The sequence below is a fragment of the Pecten maximus genome, unplaced genomic scaffold, assembly GCF_902652985.1.
Source record: "Pecten maximus unplaced genomic scaffold, xPecMax1.1, whole genome shotgun sequence".
NCBI classification, from domain to species: Eukaryota; Metazoa; Mollusca; class Bivalvia; order Pectinida; family Pectinidae; genus Pecten; species Pecten maximus.
This window is the reverse complement of record NW_022982911.1, coordinates 54,856-80,915: the sequence shown is the minus strand read 5'-3', so window position 1 is coordinate 80,915 and position 26,060 is coordinate 54,856. Positions and strand designations below refer to the sequence as shown.

Below are 26,060 nucleotides of genomic sequence, written 5' to 3'. Positions count from 1 at the left end.
TGAACAAACTGTACCTTTAAATGTAAATATGGACCGCCGTAATTTAAACCAGGTCACATAGCGTACCCAGTACAAAATGAACCTAAATATAGCACAATGCAAACGTTGTGTATACGATTCAAGACGAATGCTAACACAGTACATCGGGAAATAATACATATGTACACCTTGTATTAACCTCATTGTATTAAACCTACAAACATTATGGACTTGTTAGGGTATTCTTGAAAATAGTATTAAATAGGAAAGAGTTTATCTATGTACAGCTGTACAATTATATGTTCTACTAACTAAGCAAATTTTACACATGTGAATATTTATTCGTAACAGTGATCATCTATAACACAATGTAAACGTTATGATTCGTGACGAATGTTAGCCAAACATAAACACGGCAATATACAAAGGTACATGTACAACGTCTTTATTAATATTACAAACCTGTCTAGGCATCACAACTATTATGATATCCGTGAAAGCATACAATACCTAGATTACAAATGGCGTACGTATACAAGGTAAATCTTTAAAGCGCCCCCTGTATACGGTGTGTCTGTAAATGTGTAAACATTTTAATTCACCTTTGTATACATATGCCCACAGTCGAGCGGTCTAATAGGTTAGATTTCGAGCAAAACATCCCGAGTTCGACTCTCGCACCAAACATTGAAAATTTAAGACGTGATTTTTTCAGTGTTAGATTCTAGAGCAGTGAAAAACACGTCCAATCACTACAAAATCTAAACAAATAATGAAGAAATAAACTGTCAAAAAATAAAATAGCCAATCAAATTACGCCATTTCTATCGATGGTTTCGAAGGGCCGTGAATTATCGGTTAAGTTTCATTCTGAAACCGACACTTGAAGAAAAAGGATCCACTTGCAGTGAAAAGGTAAGTATCAACCAATTGTTGAAATATTGTACTTAACTATGAAGTCTTGTCTGAAGTGTTTGTCACGCATGAATTAGGTGTATTGGATTAGGGCGATGTCACAAGTCCACAACGGAAAGAGGGCGTTATAAAGTGACATGTCCCTGCGATATCCAGGAACATCTTTCCGACCAAATAATTCATGTGGGCTCATGAGGCGATGTTCCGTTTCTGGTGACAGAAGCGTTGATATTCTTCGTAAGAACGCTATAGGACCTTGGTCCTTTAATCAGACATACCAACGAAATGAAAACTTATAGCTAATAAAAACTCTTATTAACTTCTATTTATATCTTTAAAAAATGTGCAACATTTAGAAATCAATTTGCATGACTGAGGTAATTGTCACACATGAATTGAGTGTACTGGATTAGGGCAGTGTCATAAGTCCACAACGGAAAGAGGGCGTTTTAAAGTGACATGTCCCCGCGATATCCAGGAACATCTTTCCGGCCAAAATTCATGTGGGCCTATCGGGTGATGCTCCGTTTCTGGTGACAGAAGCGTTGATGTTCTTCGTACGAACACCATAGGACTTCAGTCCTTTAGTCAGTCAGCATTTCTTAGATTCACGTCTGCACGCTTCAAAATTTATAACACATCTGAGATAAAAATACTAACCATAGTTCGCATAATTTGTATTAACCAATCAAATGAGGACAATGGCGTCATTGATAAGAAAGGGTATAAATACAGGAGTGATATCGACAAAGTTTCATTCTGAAACAGACACATAGAGGAGAGCACATCGCTAATATTTTTTTTTTTTTTTTCTTATTGTAGAAATTATGGAAAAAAGGACAGCTATCGATCAAAGTGCTAATCCGGCTAAGAAAGGGAAATTTTCTTGTCCGCATTGTGACAAATCTTTTGAGCACAAAAAGACTTTGAATAGACATATAGTCAGTCATGACAGTTCTCGATTCACATGTGATGTATGTAGCAAAGACTTCACGAGGAAAGATCGGCTTACGAGGCATAAGAAGGTTCATGGAAAACCACTACATATATGTTGTGGAAAATCATTCTGGAGGGCTGACAAATACCGTGAACATTTCAAAACACACAACAAATGTCAATATGGGGGAGCGTTGGAAATAGCCGAACACCAAAACAAAGAGAATGCCCAACCGTCAAAGGATCAACCAGTAACACTGACCAAAGTAAATACAGGGATGGCAAACCACTCGGCAAACCCAAACATACAAGTTAATCAGCCAACGGAAAAGGACGAATGTTCAGAGAAGGCGCTTGGCGGAACTTTTAAAGTAGTCACTCTACCTGTCGACGGTATAGGTAGATTAGACCCAATGGTGTTACTCAAACATCAGCATGACGTTATCAAAAAGAAACTGGAGAGAGCGATTGTCCATGGAGGTTTGAAATGGTACTTATCGATCCAAGTACAATTTTCCAAGCCAGGGGGAGAAACTATGGAACGCGTTACACCCCATTTCCGAGGACGTTGCCAGATTACATTAAAACCAACAGACATCGATGAAGGCTTGAGAGAATCTGTCAAGAAGATGTACGAATACCAGAGACAGGGAAGCAACTGGACATTGGACAAGGTGCTCCAAATACAAATACATATGAGCAAATACAGTCCTCTCAAAGGATCCAGCTATATCCCCCTACCAATCAAGCTGAGGTCTAAGCATGCTATCATCAATATTCAAAACAAGGATAAGAAATGTTTCATGTGGTCGGTTTTAGCTGCTTTGCACCCAGCCAAGAAAGATTCACAGCGTGTTGCTAAATACACAGATTATCAAGGTGAACTCGATTTCACTGGTATTTCATTCCCCGTCAAAGAAGCCGACCTCAGCAAGTTCGAGACGGGAAACAAGATCAGCATCAATGTCTTAGGATACGAAAAGGGTTCGTTATTCCCGATCCACGCGACAAAACAAAGGTTTGACCTACACGTAAATTTACTGCTCATGTCGGATGGACGTAAGTCTCACTACTGCTGGATCAAGGATATGGGTCGGCTTCTGAATGACCGGTATTCCCACAGACATAGATATTACCATTGCATGTATTGCCTGCAAGGGTTTACCAAGGAACGAATTCTAAATGACCATATCTCATACTGTCGTGAGCACGGGACCCATAAAGTGAAGCTACCTTCAGAAGAGGATAAATGGTTGTTCTACAAGGATGTCAGAAAACAATTAAAGGTGCCATACATCATATATGCAGACTTCGAGTCATTTCAAGTGCCTATACATGGATGTGAGGTTGACCCGCAAAAATCACATACTGAGAAGACCACCCAACATATTCCTTCTAGTTTCGCTTACAAAGTTGTAGGTCTTACAAAAGAGACTTCCAACAATCCAGTGATTTATAGAGGACCAGATGTGGCGGAGAACTTTATAGAATGTATGCTGAGAGAGCAGGAAGAAATCGAACAACGCTTCAAGCATGTCGAGCCGATGATCATGACAGGTTGTGATTGGCAATCATTCAAGAGTGCAACTATATGTCACATTTGTGGAAAAGGGATGGGCGATGATAGAGTGCGGGATCATTGCCACGTGACGGGAGCATTCAGGGGAGCAGCTCACAACGAATGTAACATAAACTACAAGTTTACAGGACGGATTCCGGTCGTATTTCACAATCTGAGGGGTTACGATTCCCATCTCATCATGCAAGCAATAGGAAAGGTGTCTGATAAAGAAATCAAATGTATTCCAAATAACATGGAGAAGTACATATCTTTCTCCATGGGATGTATGGACTTTATCGACAGTTTCAAGTTTATGGGAACATCACTGGAGAAACTAATCGGAAATTTATCTGCAGAGGGTAAGGACAAGTTCTCACACATGACGCAACATTTTAGTGACGAGAAAATCGAACTCCTCCTTCAAAAGCAAGTATACCCCTACGACTATTTTGATGGCCCCCACCGGTTTCGAGAGACCAGTCTCCCTCCAAAGGAAGCGTTTCGCAGCAGTCTGACGGGGGAGGATGTATCAGAAGAAAAGTACCACCACGCATACAAAGTCTGGAAAGAATTAGGTATACAAAATCTTGGTGAATATTCAGACATATACGTGTTGACAGATGTTCTAGGTCTCGCCGATGTATTTGAAAACTTTCGAAATTTATGTCTGGAATCCTATGGCCTCGATGCAGCTCATTTTTACACTGCTCCCGGTCTGGCATGGCAAGCAGCTCTAAAAATGACAAATGTCAGACTCGAACTGCTTACCGACATCGACCAGCACTTGTTCATTGAGGAAGGCTTGAGAGGAGGCATATCCATGATAAGTCACCGATTTGCTGAGGCCAACAATCCCTACGTCCCAGGATATAACCCAATGAAACCAACAGAATACATCACCTACTTGGATGCAAACAATTTGTATGGCTGGGCCATGTCTCAATACCTGCCGACTCATGATTTCGTCTGGCTCACCGATAGTGAAAAGGACATGCTTGATATCACGATGGTTACCGATGATGCGAACCGTGGATATATACTGGAAGTAGACTTAGAGTATCCTACAGAACTTTACGACCTACACAATGAATATCCACTAGCCCCCGAACGAGTAACCGTTGAAAAAGATGAATTGTCTGACTATAGTAAGACATTGTTTAGGGAACTGGCACAATGTGGAAATCCACATGATTGCTTGGACCATTACAACTCAGCACAGAAACTCGTCCCAAACCTTAAAAACAAGGTAAAATATGTGGTACACTATAGAAACTTAAAACAATACCTTTCACTTGGAATGAAACTTACAAAAGTCCACAGAGTGTTAACCTTCGAGCAGGCGCCATGGTTGAAGACTTATATAGATTACAACACGGAGAAAAGGAAACAATCTCGAAACAATTTCGAGAAAGATTTCTATAAGTTAATGAACAACAGCGTGTTTGGCAAGACCATGGAGAACTTAAGAAAGAGAATGGACGTCAAGCTTGTAAACAGTGAGAAGAAGGCAATGAAACTAACCTGCAAACCCACATTCCACGAGTTCAGAATTTTCTCTGAAGATTTAGTCGGTGTTCACATGTTGAAACAGAAATTGTATCTGAATCGACCAATCTACGTCGGATTCAGCATCCTGGACATCTCAAAAACCTTGATGTATGATTTTCATTACAATTACATCAAACGGAAATTTGGATCTAATGCCCGCCTTCTCTTTACCGATACCGACAGTCTAGCATATACTATTCAGACCGACGATTTCTACCAACATATGTTAGAGGACAGTGATTTATTCGATACATCGGAGTTCAGGAAAGACAATCCCCTCTACAGTACAAAAAATAAGAAAGTACTAGGCAAAATGAAAGATGAAACTCATGGCGATGCGATCCATGCCTTTGCTGGGCTCAAATCAAAGATGTACGCATATACATACAATAGTATGAACAATATTGATGGTACAGAAGTGATAACACACGTAGAATCAAAGAAGGCGAAAGGTATCAAAAAGTATGTTATTGAAAACCACACTCGTTTCGAGCAGTACAAGGAATGTCTTCTTCAAAACAGAATTATCATGTCTCACATGAATCAGATCAGAAGTTTCAAACACCAAATCTATAACATATCTATGACTAAAATAGGCCTCTCACCATTCGACGACAAGCGATATCTGCTAAACGATGGGATTACTAGCTATGCGTACGGTCATTGGAGGATACAAAGTTAGAAGAGTGAACTATCCTAGAAAGGTCTCATTTCAGGACCCTGCCTAGTGGGAAAAGGTGTACAATCGACACAGATCACCTGAGTACCATTATGTGGGTGGTAGATGACTCTAAGTAGTGTAAATAAATCACGTTGTCCATTTTAGAGTAGGCTCTATGTACAGACAGACATAAGATGGGTCCCTGACTTGTGTACTGTCTTATCGACAGGGACTATAAATATTTATTGTTACAAAGTGTCGAGTTCTTTTTTCCCATGATGCATTGCCAGATTGAGTATAAATAGACCTAAAGCATGAAAACACAGAGGAGAAATTGTCACTATTTGGTTTTGTTCAATAATCCTATCGATAAACAACAGATCATGACTTTAGCCAGACAGATGTATCCCGAAAACGTTCAACACCTCATGAGATACTTCAAAGATGCCACCCAAAAGCCATATGGATATCTTCTCATCGATTTGAAACCATCAACATCAGAGTCATTACGCATGCGCAATAACATATTTTCTGAACAGTCTATAAAAGGACAAAGATATCAAACTAAGACTCATTTTCAGGCTGACACTCCAACCGAGCAGACGTATTCCCAGCAGCAGCAGCAACAGCAGCAACAGCAGCAGCAGCAAACTCTAGACGATACACAGCTTCAACAAGAAGATATGCCTGCCTGTGACGATTGTGGTATCATGTTCCAAGACATACACGATTTACAGAGACACTTGAAAACCTGGTGTCCAGAAAATGATTCTAGGAAAAGGAAACGAGAATCCATAGACGAAGAAGATGGGCCTCAGCCAAAAAGGTGGACCTCATATGAAGAGTCCGATGAGGAAAGTGGTGAAAGTGAAGAAAAAGTTTTCAATTCATTAATGAATGAGTCAAGGTCTTCAAATGAGGTTAAATGGAATAAAAAGTATGATAAATACATAATAGTCTAGTCAATCTACGATTTTACCTCAAACTAATTGCAACAAAAACTATTTTTATTGATTCTATGTCTATATCCATATATGAACACACTACAAAAAATCGAAATACAGAAAAAAATCGGGAAAGCAGTTATTTTCGCGAATAAAATCTTGAAATTACGAATAGTGTCATATGGCGACTATGGGCCACCGTACTACAGAAGAGTTCACAAAGGGAGGTAATATGAAAAACTATGACATTGCAGACGACGCTTCTGAGATGCTTTTCGATTTGGGTAAGTCTATATTTTATACATTTGAATGTTAAAATTTGGTTAAGTCAATAAAATATGGCCTCAAGATATTGTTTTAACAGATCAACCGAAGCAAAAAGATCATAACATTATCTGGACGACCTTTATTTACCATGCTTGCTTACTGTTGTCAACGTAACCGTTCACGACCTTTTCTAAAAATAATTTTGCATTTAGAATATGTATTTGTTCACGATTATTCCATATGTTGTTTGAACATATTAAGCATCATTTTTATTATCCTTGCGTACGAAAAATAAATATTTTACACATAATTATAATGCTACTTTTTGTACGGTGAAAAAAAAGTATGGAAGCCTTATTGAGCCAAGCGCGAGTAATTTTACTCGTTTTGCGTACTTATTTGCCAAGTTGAAATACAGTTGTTAACGCGATTTTACGTATACTCTAATAACTTTCTTTTATATTTTGATTAATTTGCTATTATATAGCTAATATTTTGCAAGGGAACTGGTATCTAATGATTTTCTGTCGGAAATTAGGCTATACACAAAATCTAGCGAGTAGATTCTAAATTTAGAGTTTGAATTGTAAGACAGTTTTATTCAAAGAGTTTCAATGTACTTTTTAAAGTCTACAGCTTTGGTAAAAACTAATTAATAATTTCTGTCGATTTGTTTAGGTTGTCATGGAATGCTGCGTGATTTGTGGAGATGGACTAGATAATGGTAAAGAAGTTGTTCAGCTCCGTCAGAAGGGAAGTGACACAATAAACAACGTGAGTACATTGAAAAATGCACCAGTAGCAACTTATCCTGGACAAAGTGTGCACCAGCTTTGCCGAAGAGACTATGTGAACGCTAATACATTAGGAATACGAGATACCCCAAACAAAGAAAATAACAACATCCCAGTCCGTCGTTCACTAACACAAACTTTTAATTTCAATGAGCATTGTATATTTTGTGGAAATTTCGCAAAAATATCGCATAAGAAACGTGGCTATGACGTCATCAAAGTCCGTACAACAGATTTTCAAAGAACAATATAAGCGGTGTGTAAAGCAAGAGATGATGAATGGGCTGAACAAGTCAAAACAAGACTGCTTACAGCACTTGCAGACCTTCCTGCAGCTGATGCTGTAAATCACAGGAAATGTAGTGTTAATTTCCGCACGAAAAGACAAACACCAAAGTCCATTGATCAAACTTATTCCCATAGTAGGACTACCCATGGGAGACCAAAGAAGGCCCGTACTGTTGGAAGACCAAAGGGATCAACATCGGAAGAAGCATTCTTGGAAGTTATGAGGAGATTTGAAAACAGTAATGAAGAACAGATCACCGTCATAGATCTGGTTAAGAATATGGAGGAACTACTACCAGCTAAAGATAAAGCATACAGCGTGGTACATATGAAAAAGAGGATCCTTGATCACTTTGGATTGTCTGTGATGATCACGGATATCAATGGTAAATGCAATGTTGTGACTCTAAAGAAGACAGTATCAACTATACTTCAAGATTTATATGAAATGCCGAAACCGATAAATCAAGAGGAGGAAAAGAAGAACATCATTCTAACAGCTGCGAAATTAATCAAGGCCGATATAAAATCAATGGAAGCAACGACATCAACCTATCCAACTGCTGATGACATCTCATCTACCGAAAAGAACATGGCTTTTCTCCCAGACATCCTCAGACTATTTCTGACTGAATTTTTTAACAAAACGGATCCAGAAGTCAGGATTGCAGCAATTGGCCAAGCTATTGTGCAGTCAACGAGACCAAGGACGTTAATAGCTCCTCTTCAAATAGGTCTCGCGGTTCAAATGCATCATCAATTCGGATCAAGATTTTTGTCCGATATTTTAAACAAAATGGGATTCGCGTCATCATATTCGGAGGTTCAAAAGTATGAGCTTAATGCTGCAGCAACCCGTGGAAATGAAGTCAGCAAACTCCAAGACGGCTCATTCATTCAATACGTCGCCGACAATGTCGATCACGATATATGCACAATAGACGGACACGGCACATTTCATGGGATGGGTATTATTTCAGCCGTTACACCAGCAGCTCATAATATGAAGATCATACCACGACAAAGTCCATCTTTGCAAGAGGTGATACACCTGGCGAAAATTGATATTGTGACACCCTCTAGTTCATTCACTAGTTTGAAATTTGAAGTTCTGAAAGACATGGCCATTCAAGACGACACGTGGAAGATGGATCTCCTCTCTGCGGTCAGTTGGTCCCTGCGATATATGAGTCCAAGCTGGTCTGCGATCATGCATCAGACAGTAGTTGGAAACGTTCCCGGGAAGTCTTCAATAGAATTTCTGCCAATGATTGACATGAATCCTAGTGATTTAACTTGCGTCTTTTCCACCCTCCACTTTGTTTGTAAGGAAGCAGCAGCTAATGGATTTACGCCGATTCTGACTTTCGACCAGCCACTGTATTGGAAGGCGGCCAATATTATTGAAAGTGAGCCAATGCGTAGTCCCCTGAAGTCCATAATTCTCAGACTTGGCGGTTTCCATACTGAAATGAGCTTTGCCGGGAGTATAGGACATTTTATGGTTGGATCTGGATTAGCCGAACTGCTTGAAACCGTGTATGCACCAAACACTGTGTTGCATATGCTTACTGGGAAAGCAATTGCCCGAGCTGTACGTGGACACATGATGGTGAAGAGAGCACTAACGGCCATTATTATCCATCAGATATACTCCATTCCATTACCCGGTGTCCAAGGAGACAATGACACCACACCGGTCATGACACAGGAGGCAGAAGAATATCAAGCTAACCCAGATTCCGCTCAAAATCATGACATTATGGATATAGGTAAAATCCTGGATTCATTGCTAAACAGCAGTATCACGGTTGCAGACGTGTGTAAAAATGAGATGTTAGAACACGTGAAATCGGAAATGGATAGCTACAGAAGTAACCACGCTAATCATCGCACAGCGCTATTGTGGTTTCAATTCATGGAAACGGTTAGCATCCTTCAGAAATTCATAAAGGCAGAACGAACAGGGAATTGGAATCTCCATCTGCAGACCATAAGGACAATCTCGCTGCCTCAGGGCATAACTTGTATGTCGAATCTGCACGTGTGTACCTGCAGCAAATGGATCAGCTTGAGTCCAAACACCCTGGAGTTTACGCATTTTTTATGTCTGGCCACCACGTTGTTAGGCGAACTGACAGATACTGGGCTGGGATATCATCTGATTTAGCAATTGAGCAAGTTTTGATGAGGAGCATGAAAACATCTGGAGGCTTGACTAGGGGCAGAGGCATGACGGAAGGCCAGCGTGCACAGTGGCTACTATCTATGCCGGACTGCTCGCAGATGAACGCCGCAATGCAAGAAATCACAGGAATAAATTTCAGCACAAGCTGGCAGCACAAAGAAGAAGGCGAATCTAGACGACAAAGAGACTCAAAGGACACACAGACATTGACAACGTTCTTGTATGATCGCAATCCGTTTATTGCAGAAGAAAATCTTAGGAACATCGAGACAGGTGTCACCGCAGATTCCTCAGTAGACGCTTATAACGCAAAACAAAAAGGGCTCGAAATCCTTAAGTCAATGGATGGCAAACTTGTTGAAGAATTCTCTTTCAAAAGGAAACATCAAGTCGTCACTTTAAGTGAAAAATTGTCTGTCAAAGTTGAAGGGGAAACAATACCCGTAGATCATCAACTTCTATTCCAGAGGTTTATTGCGGCTGCAAATGGAACATATGATGACAAAACAGAAATATTTGCGCACGAGCTGTGCAGTCAACCAAGCGCAATGTTTGACTCCTCTGGACTCATGAGATTAGCACAGAAGTCATCGCTTGGTGAAGCCATCTGGAATCTGGGAGATTGCAATGCCACGGAATTGGAAGCTATCGATGACGATATGATGTACATTATAGACGGCGGCTCACTTCACCACAGAATTCCATGGATAGCAGGCCAGACATTTGGTGATATTTGCAGTCGGTACAAAGATTATGTTTGCCATCACTACAGTCGTCGCTTTTGATGGATACGAGTCGGGTCCGGACACAAAAGATTCTATTCATCTTCGTCGAACCAAAGGTTTATGTGGTACCGAGGTGAAGTTCAAGGAATCAACACCATTTAGGTCGAAGAAAGATGTATTTCTGGCAAATCATGAAAATAAGCAAACATTCATTCACATGCTTGGAACAACATTAAATGCAAACGGAATCGAAACAAAACACGACAAATCAGACGCTGATACATTGATCGCAAAAACCGCTATAGCTGCGTGTAAAACCAACCCTACTGCCTTGCTGGGAGAAGACACCGACCTACTTGTACTGCTACTCTATCACGCCGAGTTGCAGTCGTTTCCTCTTTATTTCCGATCAGACATCTCGAAAAAGAAGAGCAAGGCAAAGATTTGGGATATTCGGAAGACAAAGGATTTAATAGGATCTGAGTTGTGTACCCTTTTGCCTGTTATACATGCCATAACAGGTTGTGATACTACATCGCGATTGTTTGGGATTGGAAAAGGACTAACACTCAAGAAAGTATCAAATAATACATTTATGAAGTCTCAAGCACACGTTTTCATCAACAAGCAAAGTACGAAAAACGAAATTATTGCTGCGGGAGAGCATCTGATAACTCAGCTCTACAGTGGACTACAATATGAAGGACTGGACATCCTGCGATACCGGAAGTTTGCTAATAGCGTGCTAACAAACAAGACATTTTTGCAAATACATACTCTATCACCTACATCTAGTGCCACTGCCTTCCATAGTCAAAGGACCTACTTTCAAGTGCAAAAATGGATTGAGGTAAATGTTCTGAACCCAACTGAATGGGGATGGGTTCTTTCCAATAACAAACTGCTGCCAGTGAAAACTGACAAAGCCCCAGCTCCTGAAAGACTTCTGACAATCATTCGATGCAAATGCCGAAAGCATGGTCTTGAATGTTCACCTGTATGCAGTGATTGCAAGGGAAATAGCTGTTCCAACTCAAACATGTTGGATGTCTTTGGAAAGGATTGAAGTGACATGCAATGTACCAAAGATACGTTTAAACGGACCTTGACTATCTAAATTCATGGGAAGTTTTTTACCAAGATATTTTATTAACGATTACCATTTCAGCAACGTGTTGCTGTTGTTATTATGAATATTATAGCTAGCGAGACAACTCGTCCCAAAATACAAACTCGATTTATAATGCATACACATGTAAAAATCTTGAAACGTGCCAATATGTTAATGTAATTAAAACAGCATTTTTTAGTTTCGTCCAAATGCGACATAAAAGCCCTTTGTAAAAAAAACTAAAAACTCCATGCCATAAACCCCCCATGCTTTCTCTTTTAAAGCAATACAAGGTTGGTTGATGCACTTAGGACAACTCGTTCAAAAAGACTCGGACCATAATTATAAGCAAATATAGTCAAAACACCATATAGTTTTGATTTAATGCTTATTTGTATGCTCAATGGCTTTGTTTGTCATCAATTTATTGATTAGAGATGCTATTAAATGAATTTGAATGAAATTTATCATTCGTTTATTGTATTGGAATACGATTCAGAATGTGATTAAACATGTGACCTTTGACCCCCGATATTTTTTTCCCCGAATTTTCCCCCTTCTCGATTTTTTATATGTGTTAGGGTACTTATACAGGACATCAGTGATACATCAACTGTTTTTGTTGCAATTAGTTTGAGGTTGTGGTATTTTGAGAGTAGATTGACTAGACTATAAACGAGGGCATGTCTGATGACGAAGCACAGACGAAAGCGAACGAGAAGATGGAATCTGAAGACATGGAGAAATTTTACCAAAATTATAAAGCCATTATCCAGTACATTCTTCAACTGAGAAATGGTATGATCCACGAAAAGATCATGGATGATGTAACAGAATTCATAGACGATGGATATGGAGATAGTAAAGCGATCAAGATGGCACTTAAAAAGAATCGATATGTTTTAGAAGAGTTGTGGGATGATGAATCCGAAGATGATGAATCGGATGTTGACTCCGAAGATGAGGAATCGGACAATGACTCCGAAGCGGATGAAAACTGATATAAATAATGTATCTTGTTCAAAGCTTCATTTCAACGTCTAGCACTTGACGAGGAAAGATGCCTTCCTGGGAAGATTTATTTTAACCCTGCAAATGCGGGGAGTTTCTCCGGACCCGACAAATTGTATAGATATGTACGGAAAGACGGAAAATATGTCATCAGTAAATACAAAATAAGAAAATGGTTACAACGCCAAGAGCCATACAGTCTTCAGAAATCCCTCTGACGTCCATTCAAGCGAAACAAAATCATAGCGACGGGGATAGACGATCAATGGTCTGCCGATCTCATGGACATGGTCAAGTTCAAGAGCGAAAACGACGATTATGCCTACGTACTCATAGTCATAGACGTGTTCTCCAAGTATCTATGGATGAGACCGCTAAAAGACAAGAAAGGTGCGTCTGTAGCAAAAGCACTACAGGACATTTTATACGAGGGGAGACAGCCAGGCCGGATACGTACCGATAAGGGCCAAGAATTTAGATCGAAAGAGGTGAATACACTCCTGGATGGATATGGCATAAAACATTTATATGCCCAAAACGAATCAAAAGCAGCGGTGTCTGAGAGAGTCATCAAGACTATTAAATCCAGACTGTACAGATATTTTACGCACAAACGAAACTATGGATATGTGACAAAATTACAAACGTTTGCTGAAAGCTACAATCAGACGTATCATAGGACGATCGGCATGGCCCCAGCAAATGTAACTAAAACCAATGAAACTTCCATCTGGTGGAGAATGTATTGGCCGAAGAAACAGTCTGTGATCCGAAAAACGAAGAAGATTCGTAAACCTTTTTTGTTCAAAGTTGGAGATCAAGTAAGGTTGTCCCATTTGAGAAACCTTTTCTCCCGAGAATACGACGAAAAATGGACAGGAGAGATATTCACCATTTCTCAAAAGATACTACGTGGAGGCTTACCAGTGTATAGAGTTAAAGACTATGATGGGGATGAGATCAAAGGCACCTTTTATCAGTCCGAACTCCAGAAAATAGATGTGAGAGCTGACGACATGTGGAAGGTGGAGACCATTCTGAAAACGAGAGGAAAAGGTCGAAACAAACAATACTACGTGAAATGGCTTCACTGGCCGACGAAATTTAACTCCTGGATCCGTGCGTCTGATGTAACCGATTTGTAGGAGAGTAAACTATCCTAGAAAGGTCTAATGTCAAGACCCTTTGTTATGGGAAAGAGCGTACATATATACAGATCGCTCAAGTACTATAGCATGGGTGATAGATGGCTCTCATTTAGATGTAAATATTCATTTGTCCATGATAGAGTAGGTAGTATTTGTAAGGATGGATGTGGGATGGCTCTCCGACCTACATTCATTCAATCGCGACGGGGAAAATAAAATGTTGTACAGTAAGGACTTTAGCTTTTAATACGTTTACCCTTTCCCCCGCGATTTATGGTGACGAGTGTACATGGAGAAATAATCACCGTGTTTCCTGGTGATAGACCAATTATGCCGATTGATCACCGGGGTTAAATCATCAAAGATCGCGGTGACCAAGCGTGCCGCGGTGAACCTCCGCGATCGAGACACTGAGGACCACAGAGGATCACAGAGGATCAGCAGGACTCATCGGTGCTGACTCATGCGATAAAATTTACCTGTAATATGAATCGGTATGGAGTAATTACATGTATATAACTGACACCCATCGACGCTATGATCGATGTGACCAGGGACGTACGGTATAACCATTTGCCATTAGTTTTAATTGTTTCCTTTTCTTATAAATGCCGTAGAATTAAAAATCAGTTTTACTTAGCTTTTTATTTGTCACTATAGTCGTAGTCTAGAGTGGACATAGATAATGTGTAGTATATTTAGATATACAAAGAACTATAAACATTCCGCTGTGTGTCGCTGACAGGTAGAAGAAAGTAGATTTGATGGAAGTTATTTCTTGAGTAGTAGATCTAAGAATCACTGTGTGATGATCATTTCAAACAACTTTAATCCAAGTAAGGATATAATTTGCATACATTTCTGGTGTAGGGCCAGAACGCACTAGCCTACCATATGAAAACATTGAATGTTCCGTAACCGTTTGGTGTCGCTAAGATATAAGGTGTACATACAATAAAACCGGTGTGAAATCGCACGTATCTTACCAATAGGGATAAATGAGATATTTATTTACCCCAGATCACCCATTTAGTCCCACCTAGGTGTTTTATTTCGTCAGTATAGACCCTTGCTTTACGCTAGTCAAAATTTCACGCTGTTGATCTGCCATTTTGTAAGTGACAGTACGACTAACAACCCGAATCGGAACGCAATGGACCGAAAAGACCACATATAATTTATTGTGTTTTTCTTCTAACGTAGTTTGAATCAAGAAAACTAAGCTTATTATTTTACAAAACATGTTATATTAAATTCAAAAATTCATAATTTCTTAATTATAAGCGGTAAAATCTATAGAAATAAAAGTTGTAGCATCGCACATGGATTAGGTAATTAGGCCGACCGCGACCTACAATGTATAGTTAGCAACATGGCGTCGAATCCAGAATGAAATATTGACTAGCGTAAAGCGAGGGTCTATAAGGACTGAATTAAACACCTAGATGGGACTAAATGGGTATACTGGGGTCAATAAATATCTCATTTATCCATATATGTAAGTGTTATGTCATTCCCGATTTTATTGTATTAGGACCAAAATCTTAGCGACATGCCACATATCAGCTGTCGGAGAATTCCACGTTTTCATATCGTAGTGTGCCAGAGGAGGCCAATAGAAACTCTGGCTAATTCCACCTATGATCAAACTGATCAAAAGTGGGAATAACACTAATTATGTGTAATGATACTGGTTGCATAGTCAAAAACCTGCAATATATCGTATCGTAGGGCATCCATATAATATGGGTGTTAAATGTACCGGCTGTTTCATGTCTTCACATTAATATCATGTCACTGAGTAATTATTTTTACTCTGGCCTATTTTATGGTTACTGTTTCTATCAAAAATGTGATTTCAATGATTTTTATAAAATCATAATACTTTTTTTTATACATTTCATAGTACATTTTATTACGTAGCGTCTTATAGAATACAACACGTTTTCATTTTGTGATGAATCAACATGATAGCCGTCATTGGTGGATAGTATCCATCTTGGCTGTCTGTCAATCAAACGCAATAGAAATGGGTACCTGGCCGTACACGAATTTCATCGGTTGGATTGTCAAGTCACCTTATACAAAGCAGATGACACTGAAGTTCGTCACACCTCAGTGAGCATTGTTGCTGTCAATCAAACGCCGCGGAAAAGCTTTGCGCGTATTTCATTGGTTGATTAGAATGATTGACAAGTCATTCTCCGTGCACAGGTAAGATTTACAAGACAGTTACGAAATGTCTTGTTATTACTATGTATCAATCTTTTACAGATAAATATATTTGCAAATAAATGATAACTATTCTTTTAAAGTTTTGCTATCAGAAAGTTAATTTTATCACGTTTATGACCATAACGAGTTAAATACATGTATATCAATCCATAATTTTACCATCGATCATTGGAATTGTGGAAGTTATTTAATTCATGTTACGGTGTTTGTCTTGTTGAGTACGGCAATAAGATGCATGTTAAAAGCACACGATTTGTAAATGATCTCCATTTCGATAGTGGTACTTCACGTATACTTCTACATATACAGATTTTATCCCGAGGGTATTTTACATGTCATGGTCTCAGGGATAACGGACGATTACATTCTTGAGAAAGATATAATTTTTATATGATCGTTGTCATTGAAATTAAATAAAAGTGATTCGCAACAATTATAATATAATTGATACTTTATGTACAGGTACATAGTATAGGTTCTTATTAAAACCATCATTTTCGCTCCGTTTTTTATATATATATATAGAAAACATACAATTTAGTTCATCGTGATTAATCATAATTAATACTAAAACTTATTAACTCGCAATAATTTTCGTGTATGGATTTTTCAAATTTTATTTATTTCTTTTTTATTATCATTATATTTCTTTTTTGTTTTGTTATTGTGTCATTATTATGAAGTGATCGAGATCATTGTGGTTTTACTTTCCATTCGTGTGTCACAAGTCATATCTTCACTTAAAACAAGACTTAAGAAGATTAGAAACATGTTCGGAGAATTACGAATTGAGTGGGTTAGTATAACCGCTAAAAAATTACCAGGTGTGAAATTATGATCCACAAGCTGGTCACACCTGTCACTGCACTACATGTGTCTGGTGTTCTAATCGGCACACGCCGATAATTCTTGTTCGAGTTCTCGCGTTTGGTTTCTATGTACTTCAAAAAAGTTCCGAAGATATACTTTCACATGTTGTACAAAAATTGAGCTTGAATTTTATTAAGAATTGCGTGTTACTTCAGGGAATGCATTTTTAAGTTGTTGAAATCAAACTTATTATTTTTGGAATTCAGTGGGTTTCGTTTTCCTTTCAAGCGAAAAAAATGTATCTTAAAGGTTTGTCTATAGAATGATTAACCTAAGTTGCCTCATTCATAAACCCACGATGTTGAAAATTTACTCTATGAATCTTTCCGAAAATCACAAATAACGGTATCTTCAAGTGTATTTGCAACATATCTATTGCTGTTTTGGCTAATAAAAATTCCAATTTTTTAACTTTTATTTCACATCGTGTATGAATTGTATTTTAAACTTCTATTACTAGAAGTATTATAACCGAAATCAATATTGGTATTTAACAACCAGCAAATGCCCCCATAATAAAGGCTATATGATGTAAGTCGTTATAAACGGCCCATTATTCAAATGCCATACATGTTACAGCGACCCGTTAAAATAGAAAATTATTCAAATATTTCATGTTATATACGACCTGTTATAAAAGAAAATTATATGCCCCTGGTTTCGGTAACATTTGTTATTAACTTACTCACAAATATAAGTCAAAAAGTTTATTCAGCACTTTCATTATTGTTGTCTCATTCGCATTAATTGCAGGCACGTGTTTCTATATATATTTCCTACATGACGGCTCTGATCCCATTAAACCTCTGACGTCACAGGTCAGAGGTCACCGAAACGTAGTCAACGGCTCCGGGTTCGAGAAAAATCGCAATTACTCTAAAACTAAAGTCGCTGTGAAAGTCGGCCTTTCAGCATTTTTAGTTTCATCCTAAATCACATTTAAACTTGAAATAGCAAATCGTTACGGGTACACTTTAAGACCACCACGTAATTAAGTCAATTACGCTATGAAGGCTATTTTCACTCCATTCAATTTCATCTCATCTTAAATTGTCCTTATATGTATTAAATACGAAAGAAATGCATTAAACCTCATACTTTTATGAAAACCTAGCATGTTCAAATTAATAGAGCTGTTAACAAGAAATAATAGAAATGATATCTCAAATCTTGCTAAATATATTAAATTTGCAAGGAAGAGAAAATTAGAATGGCTTAATAACCAATAATTATGTATAGTCATATAATGTTTCTCATACATATGTTGTATTACTTTTATTAGCAGTTGAATTGTCTGTATGTGCAATTCCAGCACAAATCTATGATTGGATATTGTTTATGATGTAAATAGTAAATTAATTGTTATATACATATATATAATCACATATCACTATGTGTAAGGGAATATATGTATACAATAAAAGACCCGGATTTTACAACTTACCATCAGTCCATGTTTTTTTATGATTTTTACGTACCAGAAACCCCAAGCTATCTATTTAAAAGTACGCGGCACCAGCGAGAACTACCCCAGATGTCCGTAATTATTCAAGCCGTATTCACTTAACAATGTGACGGTTATATAATTAATTATCAGACGACTATTGACTAATTTGTGTGTAATCAACCCAGTTCTTGTGATCACTGCTTAATACGTAAATGTGTATGGAATTAATAACATGCATCTTTCAATGAGTCGTCGTTTCACGTAACGGTGTTACAAGCCGATATCCGTGTTTACCAAATACAAGCGTTAATGATGTTAATTACCGATCATAAATTTATTACATGTATTTGAGATTGATTAATTATCGTATCACGCACTGTATGTTTGTGCATAAATTCTTACTAACTACGAAATAGCAATATGTGTTCTTATAAAAGTTGCCGTCTATAAAATAACTATCATAGATATTGTACGTCAAGTTGATAAAAGCAAGACCAGGCTATACTATAAAATCCTTTAATACTGTAACATTTAGGTCGTAGAGAAAAAGCAATGTACCGTTATGAAAACAAAAGCTACACATTGTAACACAGGTAAACACCCGGGGCTATGACCTGGCAGCGGTCGCTATGACTACGCACAGTGTCAAGCGATAGTCTGTACAGCTGTCGACACGGGTGACTTGCCCCGATATTTTTTTCTCCTCGTGGTGAAAAAATTGTCCGGATTATTGAGGGAAATTTACTAATGAAAAGTACGCTCCGTTCCCAAAATGGGTTTCCGGAATCGGAATCCGAATTTCCGGACTGGTGAGTACAAATAACGTTACGGAAATCCGTTCCCGTGCATTTCCGTCCGGACTGTGAGTTTTCCGGACTATCGGCGTCCGGATTATCGCGGGTCCACTGAACACGTGTTGTAGTTTAAGTTTAAACATATTTTATTGATATACAGAAATGACAAAGGGGTTAGTCAGCAAATTTTACCAACTTATAAACGACTTCTCCCGTAAAATTAACAAAACGCTTAATAATAACATAGTCACATGATGGTACAATATACAAGAATATTCAATTCAAAAATGTGATAAAGAAGAGAGTATAAAAAATTGAGCATTTTGGATTAAGTTGCTTTTGAATGATACGTGTTGTATATGTATAGACGAGTGAACAGGCACACATATTCATACATGTGTGTGTATTGGATGAAGATATAGTAAATATACATACATGATGTCTACTTGGTATTTACAATCTAAAATCTGCTTTTGTCCGTACCTCGAATATTCATATGCCTACAGTTGAGCCGAAAGGCTCAGTATAAAGAACTTAAAGTGAAACATGTGCACGGATGAGGATTTTTTAAGTGTGTCTTATTTTAATATCACAGACATGTACATAAATTAACCCACCATAGGATCTTTCTCCCAATATTTTTTTCTATGCATATTATTCTCGGTTTTGATTTTCCTGCTAGTGCTTGATAATACCGCTGATAAAAATGACGTTTGATACCTGAAATTAGCTACAGACAATTACACAACTATCAAATTTTTAGGAACTTGTGTGAATTTAGTTGTGTACTCATCACCGTTTGTCAGCATGTCACCCGATCACAGCCAGGTAAGTCGTGATTTTTATCACAGGTAAGTTGCAAGGTTCCTTTGAACTGCAGCCAGAAAACTTTAGATCACAGTCCTACCACAGGCGCTAACAGATTACACATACCACTGTCATATAAAAAAAAATTGAAAGTAATATTTTCTATGCAAGCGTCTGTGGGCTCACATGAGGGTACGTTATAAATATAAATGAAAATATCTGAATGCGTACCACTTTTATATTGGGAATGACGACGTGGCTAGCAACAACTAAGTTTTATGCCACATGATATATATGTTTTAGCAGAGACATATATATGTCTTTGGTTTTAGTAACGACATATGTTTATGTCCGATAACACAGTATTTTATGTAGCAAATAAATGACCACGACAATTGTACACAGATGAAGATACGGCCGGAGACAGATGTCTGTTTATTGTAATGTTCAAGTCAACAATGTGTCTGTGATTTAAATGCGTTAATTGAACGACATATGGTAATAAATAAATAATCACATGCACCCTAATTAAATTACACTGCGGTCGGTACTAACGATCTGCGGTGTCTGAATTATTCAACAAAATGGACGTACGTTTCAATACAATGGAAAAGAGATTTTCACATATTGACGTTCACGTTAAAAAAATAGACCAAATACATGGAGTCGTCACCTCTCTTTCCACCAAGGTCAGTGACTTGGATAAAGATATGAAGAATATCAAAGCAAGGCATTCAGAACTCGAAAAGTCTGTTGTCAGTGTTCAGAAAAAATCCATTGAAATGGAAACCAGTGCGCAATCTATAAGTGATATGTTTGATGACATTAAAACGCAATCTACCGATACTGCAGCATCGTTGAAGTCCATTCAGGCTACATCCAGCAGTAACACTGCAGGTATCTCAGATCTGCGCCAGGACTTCCGTGTTTTACATGACCAACTTGATGGAATGCGCGCTGAAAGGGATGAACTTAAGTTAGTCATTGAGGATATTCGTTGTCGTTCCATGAAATATAATCTTATTTTTAACGGTTTACTCGGGGAATATCCTGGCGAGGACACAGAGCTCAAAGTTCGTGACTTTTTATTCCATGAGCTCGGTATTGATCATAACATTCAGTTTGCAAATGTACACCGTTTCGGTAAGTTCCACAAAGACAAGTGTAGGCCAATGGTCGCTAAATTTCTTTACCATAAGGACATTGCCCTTGTTAGAGACAATGCCTACAAGCTCCGAGGAACCCAATACGGTATAAATGAGCAATTCCCACCTGAAGTGGAAGCTAGGAGGAAAAGGTTGTACCCTGTGCTGAAGGAAAAAAAACGCGAGGGTTACACAGTGAAGCTGGTTAGAGACAAGCTCTACGTCAATGGTCAGCAGTATAACGCTGCGGAACTAAGCCCTAGTCAGCAAGTTGCTGGTTCCCAAGATAGTGAACACCGTCGATCGCCCACTGCATCACGCGGTTCACGTGCTGATAATCGGCGTTGGTCTTCCAATGAAACTGACCCGGAAGTTCCACGACGTTCGTATCGCGACGCGGTCGATACTACTCCCACCTCTCGCCGTCCCGACTACAAACGGAGGAGGAGGAACACCGCCACTCCAGTTTAGGGGTGTCAGAGAGATTGCTCTCCGAACAGACTCTCTTGTGTAGATGGTGAGGTTAAGATTTTATCATGGAACGTGAACGGTGGTCTGGACAGTAAACTAAACACCCCGGCTTTTAAAAACTATATACTCACCTATGACATTGTGTTTCTATCGGAGTGCTGGATCCCGAACGATTACGAATTGAACATTGATGATTTTAACACCACAGTCATCCCCAGAAAATTGACAAAGCACACTCAGGGTGGTGGTATTGTTCTGTTAGTTCGTAAAAAACATCAGTAATTACATATCTGTTGGTAACCCAATCTTTGATACTATAGTACCGGTGTGTTTGCATAAACAACTTATTGGTAAAGATATGGATATCATGCTTATTTTCGCATATGTCCCACCTAATTCTTCACAATACTATGTATACTATAATTGTGATGTGTTTGCCGAATTAGAAAATTTAATTTTGGATTTAGTAGGTTCAAAACATGTTATGTTGTTGGGCGACTTTAACAGTCGAACAAGAAATCAAGATGATTTTATATGCTATGATTTCGTTCATAATGGAATCCGTAATAATTTTGAATCTATATTTGATTATGTAGTTGATATAAGTGATGAAGAGTTACCACCACGAAACAATCCTGATGCAGGTATTAATGAATACGGAAACAGACTAATCAAGTTATGTAAGTCAACTGGTGTTAGAATTAGAAACGGTAGAGAAACTGATGGTTATTTATCTAACGATTTTACATTTTGTGGCCATAACGGTATGAGTGTTATTGACTATCTTTTAATGCCTTCTACCTTATTTGCAACTGTGAAAAAATTTATTGTTTCAAATTTTACAGAATTTTCTGACCATGCCCCTTTGCATGTTCAACTATTTTCATAACGTTTAAGTGAATCAGATAATACAGGCGAGTCTAATGCTAATACCAGAACTAAATATATATGGAATGACGATTTTAAAGATCAGTTTCTGGAATCTGTAAATGTCAATGTTGACAAACTCAAAAATAGTGTTTTGATAGCTGATGAATTGAATCAAGAAAATATTGATGCCAGTGTTGAACGATTTACCAATGAATTACAATGTATTATGGAACCCTTTTTTATGAAAAAGACAGTGTCTGCTTCCTGTAAGAAGTATGTAGACAATAGGTCTGTGTATCCAAATGATCAAACAATTGAAGATAAGCCCTGGTTCAACGGCGAAATAAAATTATTGCGTAAACAATATTTATCTGCTCTACACACGTTCAATAAGAATAAGAATGCAGCAACGCACGCGGCTTTAGTTAACAAAAAAAGACGATATAAAATTTTGGAAAAAAGATTGAAAAAACAATACATGTTGTACGAAGGCGATATGTTAGAATACTTGCGAAAACACAACCCAAAATATTTTTACAAAAAATTCAGCAAAAGCAAACGTAAAAACTCGCCGCAGATGCCGATAAATCAATTGTTTGATCACTTCCAGGCCATAGCTAACAATGTTGATCGCACTGGTAATTCTCTCGATGATGATGATGTACTTTTAGTTGATTATCCCGTAATATATGAAGATTTAGATTCAGTTATTACCAGAGAAGAAATTGTAACAGCTATCAATAACCTCAAACGTGGGAAGTCGCATGGTAACGACTGTCTGTTAAATGAAGGTTTTATTGACGGTAAGCAAATGTTTCTTCCCATGTTGCAAATTTTGTTCAATAATATTTTAAATTCTGGATGTTTTCCGTCTGAATGGTCAAAAGCTGTAGTGGTACCGGTACATAAGAAAGGTGATCGTTCAGATCCCAATAATTTCCGTGGCATCAGTCTTATAAGTTGTCTTTGCAAATTGTTTACCTCTATTCTAAACAAGAGATTGATGGATATTTGTATAACTTACGATCTTTTAACGGATGCACAATTTGGTTTCCGACCAGGGGTTAGTACTATCGATGCTATATTTGCGTTGCAAACTATAATTACAAAAACGCTTTCAAAGAAAAAACGCCTTTATTGCTGTTTTGTTGATTTTCGGAAAGCATTCGACTATGTAGACAGAGTAAGCCTGTGGTATAAAATTTCTAAATTGGGTATACGGAGTAATTTCTTAAAAACAGTGAAATCTCTATATAATTCAGTAAAATCATGTGTCTTGCTAAACGGGAAATGCTCAGATTTCTTCTCAAATGAGGTCGGTTTATTTCAAGGGGAAATTTTATCACCATTACTTTTTTCCCTGTTCATTAATGATTTTGAAAACTACTTTATTGAAAACGAGGCCCCAAGTTACGATTTCGGAGAACTGAGTCTCTTTCTCCTGTTGTATGCAGATGATCTTGTACTGATTTCCGAATCAGTCGAGGGATTGCAAAGCCTTTTGGATAATTTAAGGTTTACTCAGATAAATGGAAAATGACAGTTAATACAGATAAAACAAAAATCGTAGTTTTTCGGAAGGGCGGTAAAGTCAAAGATAACGAAACATGGACATATAACGGTATAAATATCTCAGTGGTAGACCAGTTCTGTTATTTAGGATTTCTTCTTAAGTTTAATAATAAATTTAACTTTATGTCTAAGCATTTAGCCGAACAAGGTCGTAAAGCTCTTTTTGCCCTACGTTCAAAGTGTAATAATTTGAACTTAAATATAAAAACTATGTTGCATTTGTTTGATACTTATATTAGCAGTATTCTTTGCTATGCCTGTGAAGTATGGAGTACTCATAATGCTTTGGAAGTTGAAAAGGTACATTTAGAATTTTGTAAAATCTTACTGGGCGTTAAAAAATCTACCTGTAACGCTATGATTTATATCGAACTTGGGCGACTCCCACTGAAGAATATGCAACTTAATAGAATGTTAAAATTTTGGTTTAAATTGTTGAATTCTGATAATTGTATACTAAGAGAGGCTTACAACTTGCTCTACATGGAAATTGAGAAAGAGAATCCAAAACAGAATTGGCTCTTGCATGTGAAGCACAAATTATTTGAACTTGGATTTGGATATATATGGTTACGTCAGTTACCTTCTGATTTTGTTTATATGCCTATTATAAAAGAAAGAATTAATGACCAGGCCTCTCAGACATTGTTTAACTCATTACATATGTCGAGTAAATGTGATCTATACAAACATATGGTTAATAAAGTAACACTGCAATTCTACCTCACCAAATCATTACCAAGTCAATTGAGAAAAATGATAACAAAACTGAGACTTTCAGCACACAATCTAGCTATAGAATCAGGAAGGTATAGGAATATTCCCAGGTGTCATAGGTATTGCATTAACTGTAATTCTTTAGAAGTTGAGGATGAATTTCATTTTTTACTCGTATGTCAAAAATATTCAACTCTTAGAGGAAAATATATAAAGAAATATTTTTGGAAAAAACCTTCAGTCTTCAAAGTAATAGAATTACTGAACACAAATAGTCTTAAAGAATTGAATTTGCTAGGAAGATTTATCAAAGAAGCTTTTAGTTGCAGAATTGTGTAAATATACTCGGTTTGTGTAGGTGTTGAGTTTTGATGTAACACGTTATTGCATAATAGTGTGCTTATACATTGTTGAACCTCCCGGTGTCCGTCTGTCGTGTTTACCAAATGGTATTATCTGATACTTTGTTTTCCATGTCTCTCTGACTGACTGTTATAAAATTTCTCCTAGAATCCTTATTCTGTAACAGTGTATTATAATTAGTATCAATTCTGTGATTGGGCGCAGCCCTTGTAAGATTAAGTGGTTACAATGTATTTTTTTTTGCTGATGTTGCCAGTAGACAATATGGTTGATTAATATTCCTCATAATATAGTACATATGTCGGTTAATCGGTTTCCGTATTTAATTATAATAAGTCAATTACGTTTTGTAATTTTATTATAATACATGTTGTATTCATATATATATACATATATAAATACATGTATATTAATTTATGTACTGATGGGTCATCGACCTAAAGTCAATAAATGAATTGAATTGAATTGATTTTTGCCGAGTCTCTACGAGTTTGCTATTGTACAGGTACAGACTGTCTTCTGATTAAATATATCAATCAATGTACGATAACAAGCGAATCTATATGTCTGCTTATAGCCTTTACATTAATTTCACGAACGTGCAGTGACATCAGCAAACGATTAAAACTTCGACGATGTCCTTTGTAAAAATCATCTAGATATGTCAATCACACCTGTGGCAACAAATCTGAG

The 26,060-nt window shown here is 37.6% G+C and overlaps 2 protein-coding genes across 2 annotated transcripts; both read left to right on the top strand.

Annotated features, from left to right (window-relative positions):
* Positions 1 to 1,721: 1,721 nt before the first annotated feature.
* On the top strand, positions 1,722 to 5,621 carry LOC117321130. Its single transcript, XM_033875598.1, has one exon. It carries the CDS (start codon positions 1,722 to 1,724, stop codon positions 5,619 to 5,621), a length of 3,900 nt encoding a protein of 1,299 aa, XP_033731489.1.
* Positions 5,622 to 23,946: 18,325 nt separating this feature from the next.
* Positions 23,947 to 25,458, top strand: LOC117321133. The gene is made up of 2 exons (XM_033875599.1): positions 23,947 to 25,144; positions 25,229 to 25,458. Exons 1-2 carry the CDS (start codon positions 24,252 to 24,254, stop codon positions 25,341 to 25,343), a joined length of 1,008 nt encoding a protein of 335 aa, XP_033731490.1. The 5' UTR covers positions 23,947 to 24,251; the 3' UTR covers positions 25,344 to 25,458.
* Positions 25,459 to 26,060: the final 602 nt, after the last annotated feature.

Bases quoted from the DNA above. Each gene is read 5' to 3' on its own strand.
- LOC117321130 (XM_033875598.1), top strand. From the start codon at position 1,722: ATGGAAAAAAGGACAGCTATCGATCAAAGTGCTAATCCGGCTAAGAAA.
- LOC117321133 (XM_033875599.1), top strand. From the start codon at position 24,252: ATGACAGTTAATACAGATAAAACAAAAATCGTAGTTTTTCGGAAGGGC. The intron at 25,145-25,228 runs TTTAGAAGTTGA...AAAGAAATATTT, and splicing joins TATTGCATTAACTGTAATTC to TTGGAAAAAACCTTCAGTCT.